Raw genomic sequence first — 23296 nt, 5'->3', positions numbered from 1 at the left:
TAATATACCATGAGTATCCCGAGGTTGGGTACTAGAAACCAGCATAAATACAGTGGTTTACATAGAGACCTAAAAGAAATTTACATGACCACATTGAGTAAACGGAAATAATTTGGGACTGGCTATGAAAATGCTGGTATGAAATGAGTGTGTTGAACGAGGCAATGCAAAGTCATGATAAACAGAAATTCGCAATAAATGAAAGTATCACGCTGCGCTCCGCCTCTTCATGCAAATTCATCAAGTCGTAAATCATTAATGTAAGTTGTTCATGGCCGCAGATCAAAATGAAGACCATTAATAACCGGGGTCTTCCACAAACCCGTTCCCATCAACAGTCTCAGCTTCATTGGGGTGGTTCTCATAGCGGTACATCGCACTTGGTTGGAATTGATGCCAGCAGCTGGAACTATTAGTACTAAGTTGCACAATCAAGAGAGGATATATCAACTAACCTTGGAGCTTGAAGGACATATCGAGCCATCGCCTCACGGAAACGACCTTTATACTCTCTGGGACTTGTGACCGTTGGGCGATTGCGGCCACCGCCACCAAATCCTTTGTCCTTGATCCAGGACTCGAGCTTTTTGTCCCAGGTGTAGGTGCGGATACAGTCAATGATCCCTACCACTAATTCGTTGCGGCTTTCATCGATGGCGATCATGAGCGAGTAATCCATAACGTCTTGGCGACCCAAGAAGAGTGTGTCATTCCACACACTTTGACCAAGAAGCTTCTTTGAGTGCTCGCGGGCAAAGAGAGGTGTCTCGTAGATGAAATCCACCATGTTCTCGTCCAAGAGAACCTCGTTCCGTTCGCCGGTGCTCTCTACTTTGCGGTTTCGCATTGAGCCTTTCAAGTCGAAGATACGCGTAGGAACACGGTCGTAGAACAAGTTCTCCATAAGCAACAAGAACCAATTGAACTCCATTCCTGTGACGGGGTTCTTGATGATGACTTGGTAAAAACCAAACATCTTGGCGATTGCTGAAGGGAGTTCATGGAACAGGGCTTCGGACATGATTTGGAAATAGGCCGGGGCAAATTTGAGGAAAGCCTGCGTCTCAATGGGCGAGAGTGACTTGAGAATGAAACGATCGTCAAGGGTCTTCAGGAACAACGATTTTGTTTTGCCACCCTTTGAGTCCCACTTTGCGCACCGAGACAGCGACTCGACGATTCGATCTGCCACACCGCACTTTTTGCGCAGAGCATCAAACTGCTCAGCGTAGAACACTTTGCACAGCATCTTGGCCTGGCCTTCTTGGAATTGATATTTGAGGTGTGTGCCCGTAGGTCGCAAGAGAGCATGTTCGACCCGTGCTTCCTTAGCAGCCTCGATGTCATCTCCATCATCTGGTTTGTGTTCTTCCGCCTCGTCAAACCGCTGTTGAATGCTTGAAAGTTTTTCTTTGTAGTCGGAAGAGTCCAAAGCGAACGCTACCAAAGAGCTTGGTTCATCCTCGCGAACAATAATGTTGCAATCAGCAAAGACATGATCCATGACACTGAGTGGATAGTCAAGAGACGGCCACCCACTTGCAGAACGTTCAGACCAGAAGTTTGTCAGAATTTTCAGAAGGGTAGTGCGCTCATGTTTAGGGAGTTCTTTAAAGTCAATTGAATCGTCCTCTGCTGAGTGCTTGGTCTCTTCATGGGAATCTACCGGATGGAGATCTTCAACCATGTTTTGATCCTCATCACTCTGGTGATCATCTGCTTCGCCACCAGACAATAATTGATTGTCAGGAGAGAGTGCCCTGTCCACTTCTATGGGCGCTGGTGAAGAATCATCTGGCAGAGAGGGCTCATCATGAGTTATATCATCATGCGTAAGTTCATCGCTCTTGCGGGTTATGTCGTCCATTGGAATCAGTGGAGCTGAGGGCAAAGATTCATCGCTATCAACGGGTGGTTCACGTTCTTCAACAGCCTCTCGTACATTTCGATAGACCTCCACGATGGGCTTCGAGGACGGCAATGGGAATGCTCGGGACTGAGTGCCCTTGGCAGCACGTTGCCGTCTTTCGCGCTGTCTCTCCTTTTCGAACTCACGGCTCAATTGCTCAAAATGCCTGGCAAGGTTGGAAACCTGCGACACTCCCTTTTTACCTGGAGCAGACCGTGGGATAAGTGAGTGACCTGAGGCAAATCGGGCACTCTTGAGGGAACTCAAGCCCAAACGATCGCTCAGCTTTCTATCCGATGACTTTGTTGATGATTGGCCAGCAGGCTTTTGCGGATCGATTGGGTTGGTGAACGCTAATTTCAACCCTGGAAGTTGAATGCTGTGAGATGATCGTGGTAGATTCGCTGGCTGAGACTGAGCACGGACAAGCGGAGGAGATCGTGCCTTGCCGGTGCGTCGAAAGGCTGGCTCGGTAGGTCTCGGTATCGCTGAAGGCCGACGTACTGGGGTACTTGGCATGTCAGAAGCCCCACTGTCTTCGGTCCCATTCTTGGTTTCTTGATGAGCAACTTCTGCAATCTCGGAACTTTCCGGTGGTGATGATTCCGATGAGCCGTCTCCGGGGATCATCACTGGAAGATCAGAATTGATGGGAGGTTCAGTCGAAATGCCAGCATGGCCGACGGAGCTGCATTCCGACTGACCAGTAGGAACAGCCAAGTCGAGATGACGGACTTCTTCTTGTGAGACAGCCTCATCCTGGGGAGAGGACCTCGTTCCATCGGCTGTATCGAGTGATAAAGTTACTTCCTCGGCCGACGCTGGAGGAGAAGGCAACTCGACTTCTTCGAGTTCCTCACGGTGCTTTTTGCCAGCATGCTCCTCGACAACGGAGACTAGTACATTTTGGGCCTTTTCTGGTGACAGTGTCATACGTCGCATCATCCGTGGCCTGTCAACTGCCAGGTTGTGTTCATCCTCGACGTCTGTAGGAGTCTGAAGGGCATCATCTGTAGAAACCGATGCTACGTCTTTGTCGAGGAAGATCTTTTTGAGTTGCAGCGTTGCCATATGCTTGATATCCTTTTCCGATGGGAAGAAGTTCGTTTCAAAATCGGCAAATGTCATGTCCCATTCGACAACCTTTTCTTGAACTGCACGGAGGACCTCATTCAGCGGTATAATCTCCCAGTAGCGAGAACTTGTGTATCTGTCTTGTAAGTGTCGGACCAAAGAGCTATGGTCTTCATGACCCTTCTTGACCAAAGTTTCGATTTCCGTCTTGCAGCTCTCAACTAGCTCAGGGATAACACTTGTGATTTTGATGCTTTTCAGTCGATCTTGTACAGAGGTCATAAATTTGCTGATACGTTCCTCGGTACGCAAGTATACTTCGTTCCTCAGCTTCAAATCATTGTCCACTTTCCAAGTGACACGAGGTCGTGGAACGATAATCTCGAGAAGACGAATGGGGTCATATTGGACTCGCACAGCAAGATCCCTGTAGCCAAAATAGTGGAGGTAATCCCGCCGCAAATCATGCGAACAACCTCCAGTACGAGCAAGCAAGTGCCTTCCCCAGAAAGATAGCTCTAAGTATTTTCCGAATGAATATTTCCATGTGCTCGACGACATAGGCATAACTTGGGTTTCATTGCCACAAATTTTGCAACAGCTCCACATCAGCACAGAATTATGGAGTCCACGCAGCTTAGGAGGACAAGACTGAACCAGGACGCTGATCTGAGCCTCGCCATGGACATACTGGCGGTGGTGTTCGAACATGCGCTTCTCGCAGCCGTTGATGTTGCATACAGAATTTGCTGCATGACAAAGGTCCTCGACATACTGCCCAATTGTGAGATCCGACTCGAAAACTGTGTCATCCCCATGTTCATTGTAGAACTCCAGGGCAAAAGTATCTGGCCCTGAGCAGGGGACTGATGTTGTTGTGCACACAACACTGTAGAGAATGACCAGATTCTGATGCGCATAAGGGTCAAACATATTAGGATTCCCCGCCACGTAGGCTTCCCACTGGCGTTTTTGGGTTTGATGGTGATGAAGCGCCCGATCGTACTCGGCTTCATGCGCAGCACGCAATACTTCCTTGACTTTTGCTGGCGCATCTTGTGGTGATTGATGGACCATTTCCGGGGTGATGAGGACGAATTTCTGCGGTTTGGCCTTTTCATCTGTGGTTTGATGCGAGTTGCGGTCTTGATCACGAAGAGACTTCAGATATGAAAGTCTGCGTTCCATGTCGCGCGCGCGCATCAGGAGATATGGAGGTTCGAATTTGACGAAAGGAGAGGCCGATAAAATTTTTGTCTCATAGTCATGAACCATATCATCATGGTATGTTGGCATTGGGATGTTGTCTGGAACTTTTGCAGCATCAGCATCAACGAGAATTTGGTTATCAGAGATATCGCAAAGGTTCTCCTTTGTTTCCTGTTGAACAGTAGGTGGGTCGATTAGATGTGCGCCGCTTTCGTGAGCGATACTCTGGGGACTGGATTTCTTGTCTTTGTCTTGCTGAGTCGTCGGGTCTTCGGTTGATATCCTCCCAAATTCATCCCGCATAAGATTTGTTTCTAGGCGAAGATTGTACACAACGTAGATCATGAACTCAGTGATCCTTTTCACATTCCGGAGGACTTGATCATCCCCACCGCGCAGGATAATGGTACACCCGAGCTCTTTCGGACAGCCGGAGATGTACATATATGTTTTCCTTCGACCATTACGAACATAGGTTTTCACGTCGAAACTGCTGCATTCACTATGCAATGTGGTCGTCAAGAGCTTGTCCATAGATGTCATAATTCTAGTCTGTGTACATCTCGACACGGCCTCGAGAACGGATGGCTTCACGTTGTATGCAGTCGCAATCCCAGCTTGCTCGAGGAGGCCAAGAGCCAAACCAGAAACAGTTTTCTCGACCAACAGTAGGCTTGGACGCAATGCTGAGATCCGACTGACCAAATTCTCTAGAAACTCGCGCTCCTGTCGAATGAGCGGTTCGAGACTCATAAAATGTTGTTGCTGACGAGCATATTCAAGAGGAAACGTGATGATCAAGATGTTTGGACGCAAAATGTTGCGCGACATGCCTTTCAGAGCCAAATTTTTCGTGAAAACGAGTCCCGATACATAAGAAGTGTCACTAGGGTCGCCACCCGGAATCTTCTTCAACTTGACGTAGTGTCGGATGTCCATATCATCCCCTTTTTGGACATCTGGATCGACCTCGTCTGCTGCTTTCAAGAGTATTGGCATTAAGGCGTTTTCCCAGCTGTTGTCATTTGGCACGGCAGATTCTACAAGCAGTTGACGCAGAAGCTTTCGTACGTGTTCCAGACTGGCTTTGTTTAATTCTACCGGTGGGGCATCAATGCCCCTCATTGATGAGCTCCGAGTCATCTTAAAGCCAACCTGCTTTGAATTCTCAGGTAAAGATATGGCCGGCACCGAGGTGTCATGAGAGGGCATGTTGTCCTTTGATGTCCTGGGCGAATGGCGCGGCTGATAACTGCTAGTAACGCTCAGGTTTCGACGACGAGAGAAACGGGGTAGATTCACGGCTCTTGAACTGGTGATACTGGCTTCGTCTGCATCTCGATTCATACTGGGAGTACCTCGGTCTCCAAAAGCAGATCTGCCTTTTTTCACGGCAGCGAGAAGCCCACCAAAGGATGCCCTCTCGTTTTCACCCCCACTCTTAGACAGGGTGCCCTCAGACACTGCAGACAACAGACTAGGTTGCTCATCGCCACTGGATGCGTCATCTGAGAGATATTGGGCAAGGTCAGGGTCAATGATATTATCTTTATGAAAGGCGGGGAGTCGAGATTCAGCGTCTATGTCTTCTGCATGTCGGCGTTGAAAGGGAGCTCGATCTTCATGATACGACTTGAAACCCCGAATATATTGCTGACGTGAGTGGTGACGTTTGTGACTGATGGAGTGCGGTCTTCCCCCAGCGAAGACCGCAGAGAGCGCGAAGAGGTAGGTCGTGCTAGAGGGCGATCAGAATCAATTTCAAGGATCGCCGACCGGCGGTTATGTCCCTCTCCAGCCCTTCGTGTGGCCGGTATGGCCATCGTCGGTGTTCTCAGAACGTGATCGATCGACTGAGATACAACCGAAGATGAATCATCGTCATCTGCAGATGCCCGCCCAGTATTAGTCCAGCCGAGTTCGGAGACTCGAGGATTGGCCACTATGGGGCTCTGCTCGCTATCGGAGAATTCAGATGAATCATCGTCGTGCGCGTTGATCATCTTCTCGCAGGGTTTGCAAACCCGAATACTTCCAGGTTGCCCGAACCGTGTGCCCGAAATGAGAAGAGTGCATTTCGAATCAAAGATTTGACCACATGTTCGACAGTGGTGTTTTCTGCGAAATGTCGTGAAAGGTTCTCCGCAATAGAAGCAGTCTTTGGCATTCTCGTCTCGCATCCAGAAGTCCCGGCTAAGCAATTTACTCCTCAACTGTGACAAAAGACCGTCGCCCCCGGCGGGAGGTTGGCGCCTAGCTGGTAGAGATTGACCAGTAGCCCGATCGAATTCAGTGTTCAAAGGGGGCAATGAAGAGACCGTTGTGGTAGTTTCGGCTGTGGAGGCCCGTGAAATCACGTAGCCAGGCAATCGCGCTGCTCGGGTTGAGGACGCTGGCTCTTCATTCGACCTGCCGGGGGCTGTGACCTTTGGAGGCTCATTGGGGTTCACGCTGTCACGAGGAATATTTGTCTCCATGTTGGTTTGGAGTCTTTCAGTGTTGTATGGTACTTCGTCATGGGAGGAAAGCGTTGATAGACTATTTGACACAGAAACTGAAGCTTTCGGCTCTTCAGAAGGGAAAGATGTTCGTGATTTTCTTTCTTCCGAATGCTGTGATATATGGTCCTGCAGTGGCTCAGATTGCTTGTAATTTTCCATGTTAGCTGATTGTAAGGTATTTTCGGGCAGCATTTGTTGATCTGGAGTAGAGATGGACTTCCGAGACTGGTTATCTGGAGTATAGGTTGCCGAGAAGAGTGAGTCTTTGGAGTTAACTTCCTCATGATAGCTGTCATGCATCTTTGCAGACAGAACCGGCGAGCTAGAAAGGTTCTGATTCAATGAAGAGGACGTTTGACTCATGGAAAGATCCAAAGGGCCTTCCTTGCTGCCGATACTTATCAATCCTGCATTATGGTTTCCCTGGAAGGGGCCATTGACGGAGCTGCTTCTTGAGCGGTCGGGGTTTCCAATTACGTTCACATGAAGCTGGGTGACAGCAGGATCTGCCACGATGGCGCTACCAGTGGCTTTCGTTAACGGAGCGATACTGGGCTTGATTCCAGGGGATGGCGACACAGAGGCCTTGGAAGATATGCTGCCACTTTTGGAGGATATTCTTGATCTCTTTCCTACGTTCGATGGTTGTACAAAATCTTGATGAGTGTGAAACTCCGGCACAACAGGTGAGTGGAGCCTTGATCCTTGTGACGAGTTGGGCTGTGATGGCGGGTAGTCGACGGAGCTTGTAGCAAGATCTGAGACTGGTTTTGCCGTCGAAGGCTCCGACAAAGGACCCTTGACTGCAGGAGTTTCTGTTGCATTTTTGTCTGTAGACTTTCCGCCACCGCTGACAATATCCCTCACTCCCCCGACGGAAGTCCTGAAGCGACTATACAGACCGCTTAGTCCACCTTGTAACTCGTCAGACAGTCCTTTCTCGTCTGATGTAGCAGCTGGATCTGGCGGGCTAGTGAAGTCGTTGAAGAGAGTGAGCGATTCGGACTGATACGCTGCATTATGGTAGTTATCCAGAGCTGCATTCATCGATTCTCGTTCAGTCTGAGTCGTGGCCATAGAGTCGTGTGATCCGCGTCGCCCAAGAGGAAGCGAGTTCGAAGGCACAGGTGGACTGTGCGAGTCCTGGGACTGCTGAGAATCCATGGCCAAGTTAGGCAGAAAGGTCTCAGATCATCTCCATACAGAATACAGTGACCGTTGATAGCCGATCATTCGGGGAAGGACTGCGGGAAGGTCTCAGGTTTAGCGAGTTTGGGAGAAGGAGAAGAAGATCAAGGGTGCGAAAAGGCGTCTGTCAGGGTGATCAAAGAAACTTCTTTGCAAAAAAGAATAGGTCCCTTTGCCCTCCGCACTTTGAATGACGTGGTGGTGCTGAGTAAGCTAGGCGCGTCTCCCCGGCAGGTAATCGATAAGACGCGGTTGAGTGGTGGGCTTTTTGATACGGTGCGACCTTACCTTTTTTTTTTCCTACAAACGCTGGGGATACAAATATTCCATGTTCACTGCTTACAGTCTTACCAGCTATGACCCATATTCTGTGTGTCAAGTTGATCACAACACTGGATTCGCACGATGAATCCAGTGAGTCCCTGGATCGCGGCTTTGGCCGACCAATGTCTCTCATTCTATCTCGGTCAAAATGATCAAGATGAAATCCAGGTGGAGGATGTTGATGGATGCCTCAGTTTCAGTATTCAGAGCCCCGTACCCAAGGCAGCCATTGTTGTATTAGTAAGATATCTTCACCAGATGCGAAACACCGAAAGAAACAAAAAAGAATTGTCGCTAAATGTATGTCTATCGTCTATTAGTGGGAGCAAGGAGAGCACAGTCACCGTGCCACACTCACGGACACCAAGAACCAGGTTGATGCGATTATTTCACGAGACTCGCCGGACACACAAGGAGCAACCTCTCCCTGCCCACCGCCGATCAAAGGAGGCCCCAGGCACCTGGTTGAACTTTCCGATATCAAGCTCATTTTTACGTACTCAGCAGCTAGCCCGGATGTTTACCTTCACATCAATCGCATTGCCATCCACCGGAATGCGGTCCCAAAAGGGGATGTGCCGAAACCAAAGCTCAGGAAGACGGCGGCCCTCAGGGCCCTGATGGCTATGGTGTGCGAGAAAGTCCAAAAGACCGGAGGGCATGCTGGCTCCAACAGTCAAAAATTTACTGGCTTGGCCGACTCAGCTGTTTCTCGTCGTGATCAAGCCATGCCTCATTCTCAAATCAACTCAGCATCACAATTACTATTCTCCCAACCCCCGCCTAATATGCGCCATGGTGCACCGATGGGTAATTCAATGGCCAATCGTGTTTCCATGGGGTCATCAGATCTTCTAGGATTGCTTGCGCCTACCCATCCGATTCAAACGAAAGAAACTGCCACTAAAGATGAAATCAAGTGAGTGGCACTACAAGACATTAGCAGATCTCTAACTGGGATACAACCTTCATCCCGGAGACTTTCTAGCAACACTGCTGATGCGACGTGCGCTAGTAAATCTCCTACCAATTCGTCTTACGCCGATATCACACGGGCAGAAGTGGACAGCTTCATAACGGAGTGTAGGAATCAGGTTGAACAATCTCCAAATCAGTCGGATGGTAATGGCCAGGCTCATACCTTTGGAACGATGGATAGCCAGCAGTTTTCGCGGAAAAGAAATCGTGGCAGCACAGATGCGCCGTCACCAGCAGCTTATGGCGATGACCTAGGTTCACAGGGCCGACAAACTCTAAAGACATCACCCTCCAAAAAGCGACAGCGTATTGACGCCAGAGAGGTGATTCCAGCGGACCCAACTGGATTTGAACAAGTGCAAACCAAGCCCATGCCGCCACTTCCTAACGTGGGGGCCATACGCACCAAACCAGATATTGTGTGCCCATCCACAACAGATCCATGGGAAGGAATGACAAAAATACCTTTGAGTGAAGTTGATATTCCAAAAGATCAGGCAGAACTGTTGGAAGGGCTCAAATGGATCCCTGAGGATCCCGGAGTATCTGCACCTCTATGCCATGTACCGCCTCATCTTTTGACGCAGTGGAACAAAGTTGCACGAAGAAGGCAGCCTTTGGCAGAAGAAGCAGAAGCAGAAGCAGAAGCAGAAGCAGAAGTAGAGGAAGAGGAAGAGGAAGAGGAGCAAGTATCTGAACGTGCCCCGACCCCGACCCCGCAAGATCCCTATACATCTCCCCTACCATGGTCTTCATCCCCCAATAGGAGCCCCGCTAGAGATGTTCTTCCACGGGACACCGCTTCTCCCCCAATATTCGTAAGGCCTACCAGAAGAATTTCTACGCCAAAGAGTACTCAATATTGCATTGATCGATCTGCAGAAGATGGCGATGTGGGCATGGTGAATGGATTGTGCAGTGCTCCTCAGCCAGGGCAGGAGGGTATCAACACAGCAGACCAAAAATGTTCGCCGTTTCTTGAGGAAGTACCCACAAACCCGGGAAACCCAGTGTCTTTGGACCACGATCCCGGCAATGACCCATCCCAAAACCACGAGGCTTCAACATTGCTTGATGTGGTCAATGACCAACCCCAAAGTCCTATGCAGGAGCATTCTCATGGTGAACCACCCGTGGAGAATCCTCCACTTAGATCTGGAATGTGTGATGAATCAAGTAGCGATGAGAGCGACGAGCCAGAGATGGAAACATATGTTCCTTTCGCTCTGGGTGGAAGCCTTCCCTTAAGCAGTCAGCCTGAGCAGGAACTTCCTAGCTCGGGACCGTCGCTTTCAAGATTTGCAGGGGGAACCATCCAAGTGGTAGAGACACCTGCAGTCCATACCACACGTCTGAATCCCGATAAAAAAAGCAAACAGAGAGCTGGGCTTCAGCCCCCGAGCTCTGAGCAGCCATACTCTCAGGCTCCGAAGACATCCCCCTCTTCTCGAGTTCTCAATACCTACCGCTCACAAGATAGCAACGGGCACAGTCACCTATCCCAGGAGGCACCAAATCCATCTCTACCGGTATTGGAAGACGAGCCACTGCGAGTGGATGTGCTTGGTACTCAGACTCAAACGAGCAGCGTACATGCACCATCTCAGGCGACAGTCCAGTCGTCCTCGGACGTCGTACTTGATTCATCGAGACCTGCTCAACGACAGCGTGGGTCGTCTATCTTCCATTTAGACCCCTCGGACGACCCGTCGTCTTTTCCCTATGCCAGGTGTCACTCGCTGCCCGGGTCTCAACTTCATGAGCCAAGCCAGGATTCTTCGAGAGGTCCCTTTTCACTCGACGAAGCCTCGCATTTACCGGAGTTGTCCCCTATGGAATTCACCACCTGGGTCGCTGCTCAGGGAGAATCGCCATCCAAATATTTACGTCCCACGCTCCCCGGGAGTGCTGATGCTGGCCAAAAGAAATCTCACAATACAAATGTCGAGTTGGTAGCACGGCGACAGGGCTTTATCGACAAGTCTGATAAGTACGCCGAAGCACAGACAATCTATGGAAAGTTCTGCAATGATTATTCGCCGTATTCTGGCGATTTCGCTCACTTCACTAAGATGTGCTCAAAACTGCAGACAATGCGGCAAAAAGGCCAACTACAACGGTCGTTCCTCTGGGATGACTTCGTCATCCAACACTTAGAAGAGTACCCGCGGTACTTTGCGGGCCTTTCCTCCCAAGAGTCCAAGGCACTTCAATACGAGCACTGGTTCTCCTCCCGATTCTCCCGCCCCCAACACAAAAAGAGAAGCCTCACAGCCCATGGAGTTGACATAGTCGCGTCTCAGTTTGTTCCGCCCACTAGTGCCGAGCTGGAAATCCCGCCGGTTCCACATCAAGCGACAATCCAAAGCGAGGTAACCCAGGATAAAGGGGTCCAAAAAGAAGTGCGCAAAACTTCTTTCACAACCAGTCTTGTGGAAGAAATTCCAACCCTCCATGCCCAGTCCTTTGATGATGTTACTGCTCCGGATGGCTCCATGCCCACTGCAACGCAGTCATCGTCCTCCTTTGCTAGTACCGGCTCGGATTCCGTTGACGTTAAAAAAGAACCTGCTCCGGATGGCTCCATGCCCACTGCAACCCAGTCATCAACATCCTCTGCTAACACCGACTCGGATTCTGTTGAGGTTAAAGAAGAACCAGATGATTCTTTCGTTCAACCGATTGCCTCCCAAATTATCACAAGCAGCAATGATCAAAAGCCTATGCCCTCCAGCCACGAAGAGATAGTTGATGCAACGCAATACGACGCAGATAACACTCACATTGTGCCTAATGCGAACGACGTTGACATGATCGAACCCAACATGGATGAGATTGACGAGACACAAGGGGATGATACTCACCATGAAACTGCCAGCATTGAACTTGGCGATGACACTGACGATCGGCGCCTCTCTGCCTCCCCCGCCCCGCCCGCGGCCCTTGGTGGTATGAAAGCCGCCGAGCCCGAGCCACCAAGGCAACGAAGACCCTGGTTCCGATCTCTCCGGGAAATATACCCGAAAGGCCCTGTGTGGTCCGACGACCCCGACACGCCGTTCAAGCGTTGGGCTCGCCAAGACCAGAACGTTCTTCAGGAACTCAGGCGTCGCGGCGGAGCCAGGGTTTTAACTGATGAGAAGGGGGTCATCCGTTGGCCCACCTACAATCAGGAGAAGAACCCCGATCCCTAGGGATTGAAATTGTTCTTCACACACTTTCCATTCAAGAATTGTATTTCTAATTTCTATGGGCCAGTGGCTGGCTCAGCGCATCGGCAAGGAGTACGCGGAACGGCAGATACCATTTCATTTCATGCTTACTCGAGCAAAGGGAAACAAATGGGATGGCGTACCATCTCTATTTTTTTTTTTTTTTTTTATTCAGATTCGTGTATTATTTTTCTTGTACAATACATATCTTCTAACCACCTAGCCCCTGGATGTTAAACCAGAAGATCCAAGCCTTGAAACCCCTTTCATATCATTAATGATAATACTTCGTATCAACCCATAATTCACTAAATCCTAATCATACGCGTGTTTCATAAATATGGAAAGCCACAAAAATCCCCCAATCGGAGTTATTCTTCCCAAATTCCCCGTGGGGCCCCAACGCCTCTGACAGCATCGAATACCGGTACAAAGATACATAGCGAAGTAGAGATCGGCAGCAGTCAGGCTTGGGCCTCGCTGCAGATCCTAACTTTCGCCCCTAAGGCCCCCCAGGCTCGCAGGGGCCGTTGTCTCATTTCGCGATGATGTGAGCCATTCGGACCCACGACGGTGACTTGATTTAGAGTTCCGTAAGATATTTTGGTGTCGGCGGTTTCTAGTGTTATATCTTATTTGGACAGATTATGTCTACGAAATAGGAAATTCAAGAGCCAGATGTTAATTGTAGATGGATTTTGTATTTGAAAGAATTTGCAGGCAGATAGATACTAATGATTCCTCCGTAGAGGATCAGAAAAATATACAGAAATGCAATTGTTCCCTCCCATAGAGATCATAGTCCCGTTGTGCAAAATGGCATGAAGATCATAAAAAAAGAAAATCAGGAAATGGACATGGTCATGAAAAAAAAAAATGTATAAAAAGCCACAAGAACGCCTTGGTATCACCAATCTAAAATCGCTCCAGAATTGGGTGTACAGTCATTAAAAACCCGCATATTTTTAGGCATGACGGTAGGGCTCGTAGGCGCTTGACTGCTGGTTGTTGTGGGTCATGGGGATATCATTGTGGTGGGCGGGGGGAGGAGGGTAGGAGGTGCTGTAACCGTGCTGGGGAGCATGGGGCTCCTGGCTACCGAAGGGAGGGTGGGCGGCACCAATGGGCTCATAAGTGTAGGGAGCCTTCTCTGCAGTGACGCTGCCGCGGTTGTTGCGGCGGTCCTTGTGGCTGTAGGGCGAGCGGCCGGAGCAGCAGCAGGTGCTGAGCATCCAGAAGATGGTGGCTCCGAGAGAGAAAGCGACTGCGAGCCAAGTAGCGACGTAGATGTTCTTGCCCAAGTCTACCTCAATACCGTAGACCTTGAGTGTTGTGCCGAGGGAGCCCTTTGCGATGGAGAACATGATGGTCGAGGTGAGCGATGCGGCCAGAGTGAAGAGGAACGAAACAATGGAGACAATGGTAGTGACACAGCTGCCCCAGCGGCTGAAGATGGCGAAGACACCAAGCAGGACCTGGGCGCAGGTGGCAATGAAGGCGACGAGGTAGGCGATGAACATCCACTTGGAGACGGCCTTGTAAACTTTCATGATCTTCTTCATGCTGCTACCAAGCTCCTTCTCAAGCTGGGTCTCGCTCACGCCCAGAACCGAAGCCGGGTTGAAGTAGAACTGAGCCTTAGGGTCTGTGCAGGAAGAGACGGTATCCTTGCTGTCGGTAGAATTTCCCTCGCAGTAACCCCAGAGACCAATGTCGTAGAAATCAGCAATGTTGGCATCATCCTGCAATGTTTTGATGGTGGCCTCAACCTCGGTTGCGGTGACATCAGTGATACCGGCATCGCTGAGGAGATCTGTGATTTCTGTTGTAACTGCCGATCCAGAACTGATGTTCGAGAGGTCAAGCTATAGATTATTAGCATTTGCGGGTGCAGTAACCATGTAAAGACTTTGATCACTTACACGAATGAAGTATAAATTGTTCAAGGTAGAAGAACTGGCTTTTGTGCAACCCAATCCCACCATAATGATACAGATCAATGACGCGATAGTCAAGACATAGGGCGTGAAGATACACGTAATGCGACCGGCTTTTCCCATAGTGAATTGAGATGTATTGATGTATTGGGGGAGAAGATAGGAATATAGATAAAGATGGTGAAAGATGGATGAGAAGTGGAGGACTGAGATGGGGGAAATGACTTTAATATAAATGCCCAGAAAAGAGTAAACAACAACCTAAAACGCACAGCCTCTAAAAAGAAACTCCAGCCTCCCATGGAAGGAGGCGCAGGATCAGCGGACCAATCAGTGGCTGAGCAGTCACGTCGCCAGGGCCACGTTTGCTTCTATTTGCAGCTTGAGCTAGTCCTATTTGGGTCTAGTGGTGATCCTTTCCCTCTGTTTATCCACCTGTGTATCCCTACATCCACACAAATCCACACAGTCAGATCCTTCGATCAGTCAGAAGAAGGACAATTTGGTGATACAATTCTGTTTAGATGCAAGTCATATTCTCCTAATCATTATAAGCTCTTTTGATTATGTTAAATATTTAAAATATCCCCGATTTATACATGTGTAGTGTACAATGTACATACAAAATTCAATCTATCAAACTTTCGTCATATCCATGTTCTGACCGCCCCAAGATCAACATTCCAGTGGCCAAAACAGGCTGATTCTCCAATCCGAGCCTCGTCACCCTTGTCTGATCAGCCTTGTGGGTCATTTTCAAATTTTCCCTCTCCGCCTCAAGACTGCGTAAGCTTGGATATGGAGTACTACCCTTGTACGAGATAGATACCAGGCTCCTCCATTTTTCTCTTGGCATTATCTTCCATCTCCCATATCCCGCCCTTTCCTCCAGGGCTGTACGGAGTACCATTCCACTCTCCGCTATCTCTCTCCACTAATGGTGATGCCTTGTTCTATATTTATTTATTTTAAATTTTTTTTTCCAGATAAACTTGTCTACATCCGGGTTAATCCCGCGCTGACGAACCTAATTATTGCGCAGCTTCAATATTCCGAGATCCTTTTCGGAAAAACCATGCGCTGATTGACACCTCTCATATGGCCACAACTGATACATGAGCTATAGCCATCATGAGAATTCTTAGTCTTTTTCTCTAGTACCTTGAAAAATAAAAATAAAAATAAAAATAAAAAAACATTGATCACGAAAAGTTTCTTAAAAAAAACCCAAGACTTGTAGCAACCGAACTCGACACTCACATGCTACATGACTATATGTATAGAGTACGTATGTTCATATTCGCCTCAATCGACAGGGTTTACTCCAAGTATGGTTCAAGCGTCGACAACATCCCCGTGTACGCCGTTCCGCTGGGAGGCTCCATACTAAAGATATAATCACCCCACCAAGGTCCAGCACCCCACCACAATGCCCCGAGCCAGACGTCCGAGTTGTCACCCAGATAATCCAGCATACCTGTAATCGCCGTCTTGCAATTATCGTTCACACCACCGGCAAACTCGCCTATGATTCCAACCTTATTGTTATCCTTCAGCCACTGCGTCGCGTCCGTCACGCGCTCTTTTCCAATCGTCGTCGACACACACGTCTCGCTCGTGCCTGATCCATCCGAGTCGAGGTACTGGTGCATCTCGTAGACGATCTTGTCTTGGGGATCGGTTAGGGCCTTCAGGTTATCGTTCACGTCGGTCCAGGTCCACGCGCCGGTGTAGGAGTTTCCCTCGATGAAGATGTATTGGCTTTTTGCCCCGGCTTCACGAATGCCGTCAATGGCTGCCTGGTTGAGCTTTAGGACCAGGTCTTGGTCCATGTCGTGGTATTCGTTGTCTGTGTATTATGTTGTTAACAAAAGGCCTGTGATGCCACTAAAGAGTGGGTGTACCGACTTGTGTCGAAAATGACTAGCTCATTCGAAACGAATTCGCCTGCAACGTTCTTCCAGAATGTCTGGAAGTCGGAGGTGGTTGAAATGATCTCGCCGTTGCTGTGTGCACCCATGAGCCTCGATTTATTCGTTCGTTAATCTTGATCGAACACTTACTATCTTCCATAGTTATGCGGATCGAGCACGGCGTGGGATCCTGCATCGGTGATGGCTTTGACCGTCTGCCATACATCAGTATCCACTCGTTCCCCTTTGGGGAGATATGACACAACATACCGCAGTCAGATTGGCCAGATAGCTAGCGTCAAGCTCTCCTGTCAAGGAGGTCGGTGCCAGCCGTTCCATCCTGAAGGCCACTCGGAAAATGTTCATTCCTTTTTCCTTCAATGTTTGGATCGCGCTAGCATCGGGGAAGATATAATCAGTTCCCTATTCCGAATCTTTATCAGTTGTGATCCTCCGAAGACATATTTAGCTCGCTCACATAGACACCAGGAAGGTTGTTCTCGCCAAATTCAGCTCCGGATTCGCTTGCTCCGAACCCTATACAAGAAATTTGGTCAACAGATGATCAGAAAAATATTTTGAATTTATAGACTCGAACATTTGAAAGGCGAAGCTCTCTTTGCATGGTTGTTGACAGGAGCTGCTGCTGCGGATCCAGCCACAGCAGCGAGGAGAGCAAGTTGATCGAGTCTCATACTGAAGATTCAAGCTCCTTGTTGCATGGAATAAATGGCGAAGACTAGAAAAGAAGAGGAGTGATGTGATGCCAATTCGAAACGATACCAACGGCCGGGGCGAACTTGGACATTTATAGTTCTCCTGTCAGTGAATTAACCTATAAGGCTGGGTAACTAGCAAGATACCCCAAAACGCATCACACGGAAATTAGAGATCACGACAGAAAAGGACACGGAGTTTCCATAAATCTCCAGTCACTAGAGTGGGTTTCTGATGTCGAATAGGTGGGATGTACAGCAACTTCGGATATTACAGGGCATAACAACAACGATTCATCACCAAGGAGGATCCACAAAATCATGTATCATGATGGGAAAACAGTCCTTCTTGGCAACCTTATGCGAAACGGATAGCCAAAAAGGCAATGCCCCGGAGTCTTCATGCTAAAACAAGCCTTCCCCGTGTTAAAGAAAGATTATAATTACCCACTGGACACTACCCCGCTTTAATGGAGCTTTCTTCAGGCACAGGTGGGTTAATTATGCATCACTTCATTTCGAGGATATTGATATTTGCAAGCCGTGATGCTTCAGGTATCGATCGGCGTTCATAGTCTCTGACATGCAGGGGTGGTGGATTCATACTCAGGGGTTGTGGGGTGCAACAGCTCCAATGTACATAGCTAATTTTTTTTTTTTTCTTACTCAAGTAAAACCAATTTTTTTGAATACGTTGTGATAATTGATGGAGATAGAAAACTAAATGTGCAAGCCAAGTAAGGGTGGCAAGTTGATTGCAAGCTGAAACAAAAACATCGTGCTCAAACGTCTTGATACTCGCTCGGAAACAAACAGGCCACATGTGCAGCTTATACGTAACTATTTGAAACTTAGGCCTTACCACTCCTGACCCTACATATAATTTCCCCCGACTATTCGGATCAGTCTACCAAGCACCGAGAGAATGCATGTGCTCTTTCATATCCGCTGCCTGCAGCTTGTGGTATGCATAGCCTGGGTGGTAGTCATTCCACCAGACACAGGTAGCACCGTCGTCATTGATACAACTAGCATCGGTGAATCCATATGTTGTAGGCGCGTCGAGAACTTTGCTCATGAAGGCGAAGGAATCGTAGAGAACGGTTGTAGTCTGTAGCAAGGTCAGCTGTGCGAAATCATGTATATGATCAGAGACGAGAACTTACACCACTGTTATCTGCAATGAACTCATTGACCATTGTTTTCAGGGCATCATTGAAAGCCGCGAGCCACTTAGCGTGGCCAGCCGCAACGGTTGTCCCTTGATTGGCGATCTGGGGAGAACGGCTTGTAGGGGGGACATTGAGGAAGATGAACTTCCGTCCACCATTTGCGTAGAGCTTTTCAGCTTGAGCTTTATACTGGGCCATGATCTTTGGAATCAGAACATTGGCGTCGTTGCTTGACCAAGCCCAACCGATGCTATAAATTGGGGAGTTAGTCTAGTCGTTAACATGGATCCAGGAGAGCATACTCATTGATTCCAATCCAAAATCCAAAGACTGCATTGTCTGAAGTCCATGGCGCAGTATCAGGCTTCTGACTATATGCCGTCTCGAAGCTGGCGACTTGCGTTACCATATCTTCCTTGGTATTGGTGCTAACAAGGGAATTGTCGAGGGACGCTCCCCCAACAGCGAGATTATAGCTGAGGACTTGTGAGGCATTGTTCACAGTAGTCAGGTATCCCACCCAGTTGGCACCGCCAGTGGTTGTTCCGGTACCTGTTGTTTTAAATCAGTCAAGGCTAATTGCCAGATGACGAACAAAACTCACCTAGTGCTGGGTTACCCATTGGGTTGTCAGCAGTTGGCTGCGTCCCACCGACATCGAAACTGGTCATCGTGTAGGAATTGCCACTGCAGATTCCTTTTAGCTCCCTTCCCAACGAACGACAAGTAGAGATACAACTTATCACTCACAATGTAAAGAAATAAGTGTCTGTAGCACGAGCTTGCAAGGGGACAGCAGCAGTCAGCCCAGCACCGACGATCATACCAATGAGATACTTCATGATGAGAAAAATATGCAATGCCTAGTGTAGTCTATTGGAAGAAAGTATGCACACGTCCATAGTTCTTTCCTTATATACGTGTACTCGTCCCTTCCAAACAAGCCAAGAGCTGAGAAGGGATAAATTAATTAAGCAGTTTTGTCAATCATTTCCTCAAATGGGGCCGTTCCGCCTCATCCATATTAGGACAAAATACGGTGAATTCCCCGAAACTGCGGGGTAAACATAGAGTAGTGTTGGGATAATCAAGCTATTTTCTTATTTCAGAGATGCTGAGTAGTTCGTCGGAGTTAACGAATACCCCAAGTCCCTATATTGTCCAGTCGTATGGCTTTCCTCTACTGGATATGGATCCGTCATGCAGCTAGAACGCATGCCCTAATTCGCTTATGTCTTCCTCTTACCCGAGTAGTCTGCTACTATCTTCCTCTTGCCCGGTGGATTTGCTATCGTCATCTTATTTCCCAAAACTATACTCTCGCATAGTATCATCTATGTTCATATGGTTGCATTGAAATATTATCTACATCCGACATCGAATCGGCATCATGCAGATAAAGCTTGATCCGATTCGGCAGCAAACATCTCTATGCCCACACCGCATACAACCAATCGCGACTGCTGTATTTCCGATCCAGGCACTTGGCTCTCTGCGGGAAGGTCATTCCCAGACCCATGGACAAGTCCCAATGATGCTATATCAGCCACAGAGCTGTATGTATCCCGTAAGAATCTGACAATGATCCCCTCCGTACCATCCTGTGCAGGGTCCACGGAAATTGACCATATTTTAACTCGGTAGTCGTTGCCAGAGGATGCAACGGTGAATTTAATGGATTCTGTATCTGATGTAACATCACGAGAGATTCGCTGATTGAGGACTTTGACCGTGGTGACCGCCGCAGCGTGAGCATCGGGGATAGAGACCGTTGCTACCTGTGCATTTGTGCCGGTGTTGGATGGATGTACCCGCAGGAGGGACACCGAGAGAGAGTTATCATCACCTCCAGCCACAACAACAGTGGCTGTGTCAGAGATAGGAACCAATTCCATCCCTTTGATGCTGTTGGAATGAATCTGATATCGACTTTCACATGTGATGTTTTCTGGTGAAATAGAAGAGCCGTCAAAGGTTTGCTTGGCCTTCAAAGTGGGTTTTGTGATGGTGTAAAATGGTTCCAGTGTGCTTGTCAGATCCCACAGTGTGAAGTGGCCATCAGTCGCTGCGGTGATAAGGCTCACAGAAGAGCTCGTCACCAAGAAGTGGGCTTGAGTCAAACAATTGGTCATATATTTCCCACGAGCCAGGAGAGTGAATTGGCCTCCGTTAGAGGGCGAAAAATGGAAGATCTACAGGAAGATTAGTTAGTATTAGCCGAGATATTTGAAGGAAAGAGCCACCCTTACCTTAAAAACAGAATTGGAAAGAGCAAGGCACAGAAGGAAACCACGCTCCCCGTCAACTTCTTCTACCTCCAACAAATCGAAACTAGGTATCCGGAGATCCGAATTCACGTCGTCCTTCGGACTGGCAGCCATCAATTTTGTGGCAACGCCAAAGACAGGAATGGTGCGGACTTTCCACACGAAAAACTCTTCGTATGCAGCGCTGGTGAACAGGTAGCTCCCATCCTTGGACCAGGTCACCTGCTGGATCCCAGACCTGTGTGTATCCAAGACGCGCAGGCACTCAAAGCTACCCCATGGACTTGGAGCTGATGACGGGGTTGGCATGAAAAGACGAACAGTGGTGTCCTCTGCGCCAGTCGCAAACAGAGGCCGACCTCCATCGGTAGGATTGAAAACACCTATCGCTTTGATTTCCCGTCCATGAGCTCCAGCTCGGAGTAAAGTAGTAGCACTAGCTCGTATACGAGTAGTCATTAAAGAAGTTCCGTCTTTCCACGTGAACAAAGCATTGTCTTTTTTGTCTCCTGGGATGAAGTCCCAGCCTCGGCGAAAGCCGCCTGAAGCAATGGATACGATATCCGTCAACTCCGACTCATTGCGCAGGACGAAGTCTTGAGATCTGAATCCGTACAACATGAAATCGCCAGTCGCTTTGTCGAAATAGGCACCTTCGATGTTCCCACCAATCATAGATGCTGTGCGGTGCACTGTCTGCATCGATACAGCATCCGTTCCGTCCCCGCAAAGCTGCAATTCATGGAGACAATATGTTCCGTCTCGCCCACACGTCAATACAAAGTCTGATTTTGTGCTATCACTCGTAGTAGCAGATGTCACGACGCTAATTTGATTGACAAACTCTCGGCCATGAACACGGCGTCTGACCAATAAAGGCTCAGCCTCAGAGGTATTATATATAGCAAGGGCGCCTAATTTTGATCCTATAATCAGGTATTGGCCATCGAAAATGAAAGACGCACTGCAAACCACGAATGTGGATGGTAGGCTAAAGGTGAATGTTTCAGCATTTGGATGATCACTGTTCCAGTCGGAAACGTTGACGAGTGTTATTTCTTCTCCGGTAGGATAACAGACGACGAAGCTGATTTTTTTAGAAGAACCCAAGGGATCCTTCTTGGAAGACTGAGTCTGAAGGAAGAATATTTCAAGGGGTCTGTTGCCAACGTCTGCGATATCGATAACAGATTTCGAGGCGTGATTATAGAGTCGAATGAATCCTCGGCAATTACCGATTAATACCAGGCCCATCTGGGGCAAAGCGGTCATGACACCAAAAGAAGCAAGGTCAGGTGTCTCACATATTGTCTCCCAGGTGATGGCAGTCTCCTCTGCGTGGTTGAGATATCCAAGCTGAATGTGACCTTGTGTAGACGTGCGAAGAAGGTAGTCCTGGGTGACAAATGCAAAGGATTTGGTTCCAGCAGCTGTGGAATTCTCCTTCGTCTTTACTTGGAGGCTAGGTGATTGCGACAAAGAAGCGACAGGGCCACTTCCCAGATGTTCATCGTCATTTTCTTTGATGGGGAAGCTTTTGAGTGCACCATCGGCACCTCCGGCGTAGACCACAGTCTCAGAGCCAATTCTGCAAAGATCCAGAGACCAAATGTGCTTTCCAAAATGTGTTTTTATTGAAGAGGTCTGGGTGAGCTGATAATCAGTCGTCCCAGCGGATGATGAGTGCCAGCTTAGGTTCCACAAAACACATGTGCAATCCTCTCCACGGGAAACCAACCCCATGTGCGTTTGGTTATTATTTTTGATGACCCTGAAATGGACACCCCAAATGCGAGCTGTGTGCGCAAATGCTTGGACGACACATGACTCGGACCCAACGCTCTCCTCGCCTGCCTCAACAGGACCAAAGCCTGTGCTTCGCAAATCAAAACCGTCCGTGGAATATGCAGAAGGATCTTGGGCTGTTTTGTGCTCGCAATCCGATATATCCCAAATCCTAACAGTTCTATCATCGCTGCAACTGGCTAGTATCCTACCAGACTGACCTCCATTCAAGGACGGGATCTGGGGAGAGATGCGGACACCGAATATTGACCCGTCATGCCCCGTGAAGAAATGGTGAATGGAGCCGATTGCATTAGCTTTGTGTGATCCATTTTTATTCAAAAAACACGACCATACGATAATTTCTCCGAAGACGGTACCGGCGGCAATGAGGACATGGGAAGCAGATAGTGCAATCACATCGGCGGAGTAAAGGATAGACTTTACACTCGTCGCCAGCTGATATATGGATATGGTTGTAGTTCTCTCGGGAACCTCACTGTTGATCACTTCGAGGCTTAGGAGCGCATTGTTTGAAGTGATAAAAAATGCCCCGTGATGGCCATCTGCAGCAGCAGCGCACCCGCTCATGATCCAATCTGGAGCAGTGAACTCGGCACTAGAGGCTGACAACGTGACTTCATTGTCAGAGGCGAGAAAGAGGTTGACCGCTCGTACCGAACGACCACCCCAGGCAATTATTTGAACATGGCTCGAATCATGATCCTGTAGCCGTTCATTCAAAGTAATGAAACCATGAATATTGTTTCTTTTGAATATCTGGACTTGAGCGGCCACAACACCGGTAGTTTCATCAACTACCCGAAAGAATGTGCCTTGACTTTGAAAGATGAATCTCCTATCATCCAATACAAACGTCTTCAACCCTGTTATCGGGAGAAAAGCATCAATATGCTGCGGTTTGAGTCAGCGGGACAGCATTTTGACTACAGATATCGCAACACTGACCTCAAGTGAAAGAGACATTGCCAACTTCTACACACATTAAGCAGAGAAGGAAATTACACGGAATGTCTCAATTGCCTCAGATAAAAATGTACATCCCACCAACCGCCAAAAAAAGCCCACTACTTTTTCGATGATTTCCCCG

At 48.5% G+C, this 23296-nt stretch overlaps 8 protein-coding genes across 8 annotated transcripts; 1 reads left to right on the top strand and 7 right to left on the bottom strand.

The window, feature by feature from the left end:
* Window positions 1–297: 297 nt before the first annotated feature.
* On the bottom strand, window positions 298–5539 carry N7487_004439 (uncharacterized protein; the record flags this gene model as incomplete). Its single annotated transcript, XM_056872186.1, has 2 exons — window positions 298–403; window positions 456–5539. The coding sequence occupies 2 exons, from the start codon at window positions 5537–5539 to the stop codon at window positions 298–300; spliced, it is 5190 nt and encodes a 1729-aa protein (XP_056729906.1).
* Window positions 5540–5772: 233 nt separating this feature from the next.
* Window positions 5773–7857, bottom strand: N7487_004438 (uncharacterized protein; the record flags this gene model as incomplete). The annotated part of the gene is made up of 1 exon (XM_056872185.1): window positions 5773–7857. The coding sequence occupies one exon, from the start codon at window positions 7855–7857 to the stop codon at window positions 5773–5775; it is 2085 nt and encodes a 694-aa protein (XP_056729905.1).
* A 22-nt stretch (window positions 7858–7879) lies between these two features.
* Window positions 7880–8246, bottom strand: N7487_004437 (uncharacterized protein; the record flags this gene model as incomplete). Its single annotated transcript, XM_056872184.1, has 3 exons — window positions 7880–8005; window positions 8028–8145; window positions 8233–8246. The coding sequence occupies 3 exons, from the start codon at window positions 8244–8246 to the stop codon at window positions 7880–7882; spliced, it is 258 nt and encodes an 85-aa protein (XP_056729904.1).
* Window positions 8247–8286: 40 nt separating this feature from the next.
* N7487_004436 (uncharacterized protein) lies at window positions 8287–12377 on the top strand (the record flags this gene model as incomplete). The annotated part of the gene is made up of 3 exons (XM_056872183.1): window positions 8287–8445; window positions 8526–9124; window positions 9194–12377. The coding sequence occupies 3 exons, from the start codon at window positions 8287–8289 to the stop codon at window positions 12375–12377; spliced, it is 3942 nt and encodes a 1313-aa protein (XP_056729903.1).
* Window positions 12378–13360: 983 nt separating this feature from the next.
* Window positions 13361–14455, bottom strand: N7487_004435 (SUR7/PalI family protein; the record flags this gene model as incomplete). Its single annotated transcript, XM_056872182.1, has 2 exons — window positions 13361–14260; window positions 14318–14455. 2 exons carry the CDS (start codon window positions 14453–14455, stop codon window positions 13361–13363), a joined length of 1038 nt encoding a protein of 345 aa, XP_056729902.1.
* A 1196-nt stretch (window positions 14456–15651) lies between these two features.
* On the bottom strand, window positions 15652–16940 carry N7487_004434 (glycoside hydrolase family 5 protein; the record flags this gene model as incomplete). The annotated part of the gene is made up of 6 exons (XM_056872181.1): window positions 15652–16181; window positions 16241–16338; window positions 16396–16460; window positions 16516–16668; window positions 16724–16782; window positions 16844–16940. The coding sequence occupies 6 exons, from the start codon at window positions 16938–16940 to the stop codon at window positions 15652–15654; spliced, it is 1002 nt and encodes a 333-aa protein (XP_056729901.1).
* Window positions 16941–17868: 928 nt separating this feature from the next.
* On the bottom strand, window positions 17869–18975 carry N7487_004433 (SGNH/GDSL hydrolase family protein; the record flags this gene model as incomplete). The annotated part of the gene is made up of 5 exons (XM_056872180.1): window positions 17869–18072; window positions 18128–18383; window positions 18436–18685; window positions 18738–18820; window positions 18884–18975. 5 exons carry the CDS (start codon window positions 18973–18975, stop codon window positions 17869–17871), a joined length of 885 nt encoding a protein of 294 aa, XP_056729900.1.
* Window positions 18976–19521: 546 nt separating this feature from the next.
* On the bottom strand, window positions 19522–23172 carry N7487_004432 (tRNA (34-2'-O)-methyltransferase regulator RTT10; the record flags this gene model as incomplete). The annotated part of the gene is made up of 3 exons (XM_056872179.1): window positions 19522–20325; window positions 20383–23100; window positions 23155–23172. 3 exons carry the CDS (start codon window positions 23170–23172, stop codon window positions 19522–19524), a joined length of 3540 nt encoding a protein of 1179 aa, XP_056729899.1.
* Between the last annotated feature and the right edge of the window lie 124 nt (window positions 23173–23296).

The sequence above is a fragment of the Penicillium crustosum genome (assembly GCF_028827405.1).
Source record: "Penicillium crustosum strain IBT 35664 chromosome Unknown utg000002l_segment0_segment0, whole genome shotgun sequence".
Classification (NCBI taxonomy): Eukaryota; Fungi; Ascomycota; class Eurotiomycetes; order Eurotiales; family Aspergillaceae; genus Penicillium; species Penicillium crustosum.
The sequence above is the reverse complement of the archived record's forward strand: the minus strand, read 5'-3'. Positions and strand labels throughout refer to the sequence as shown.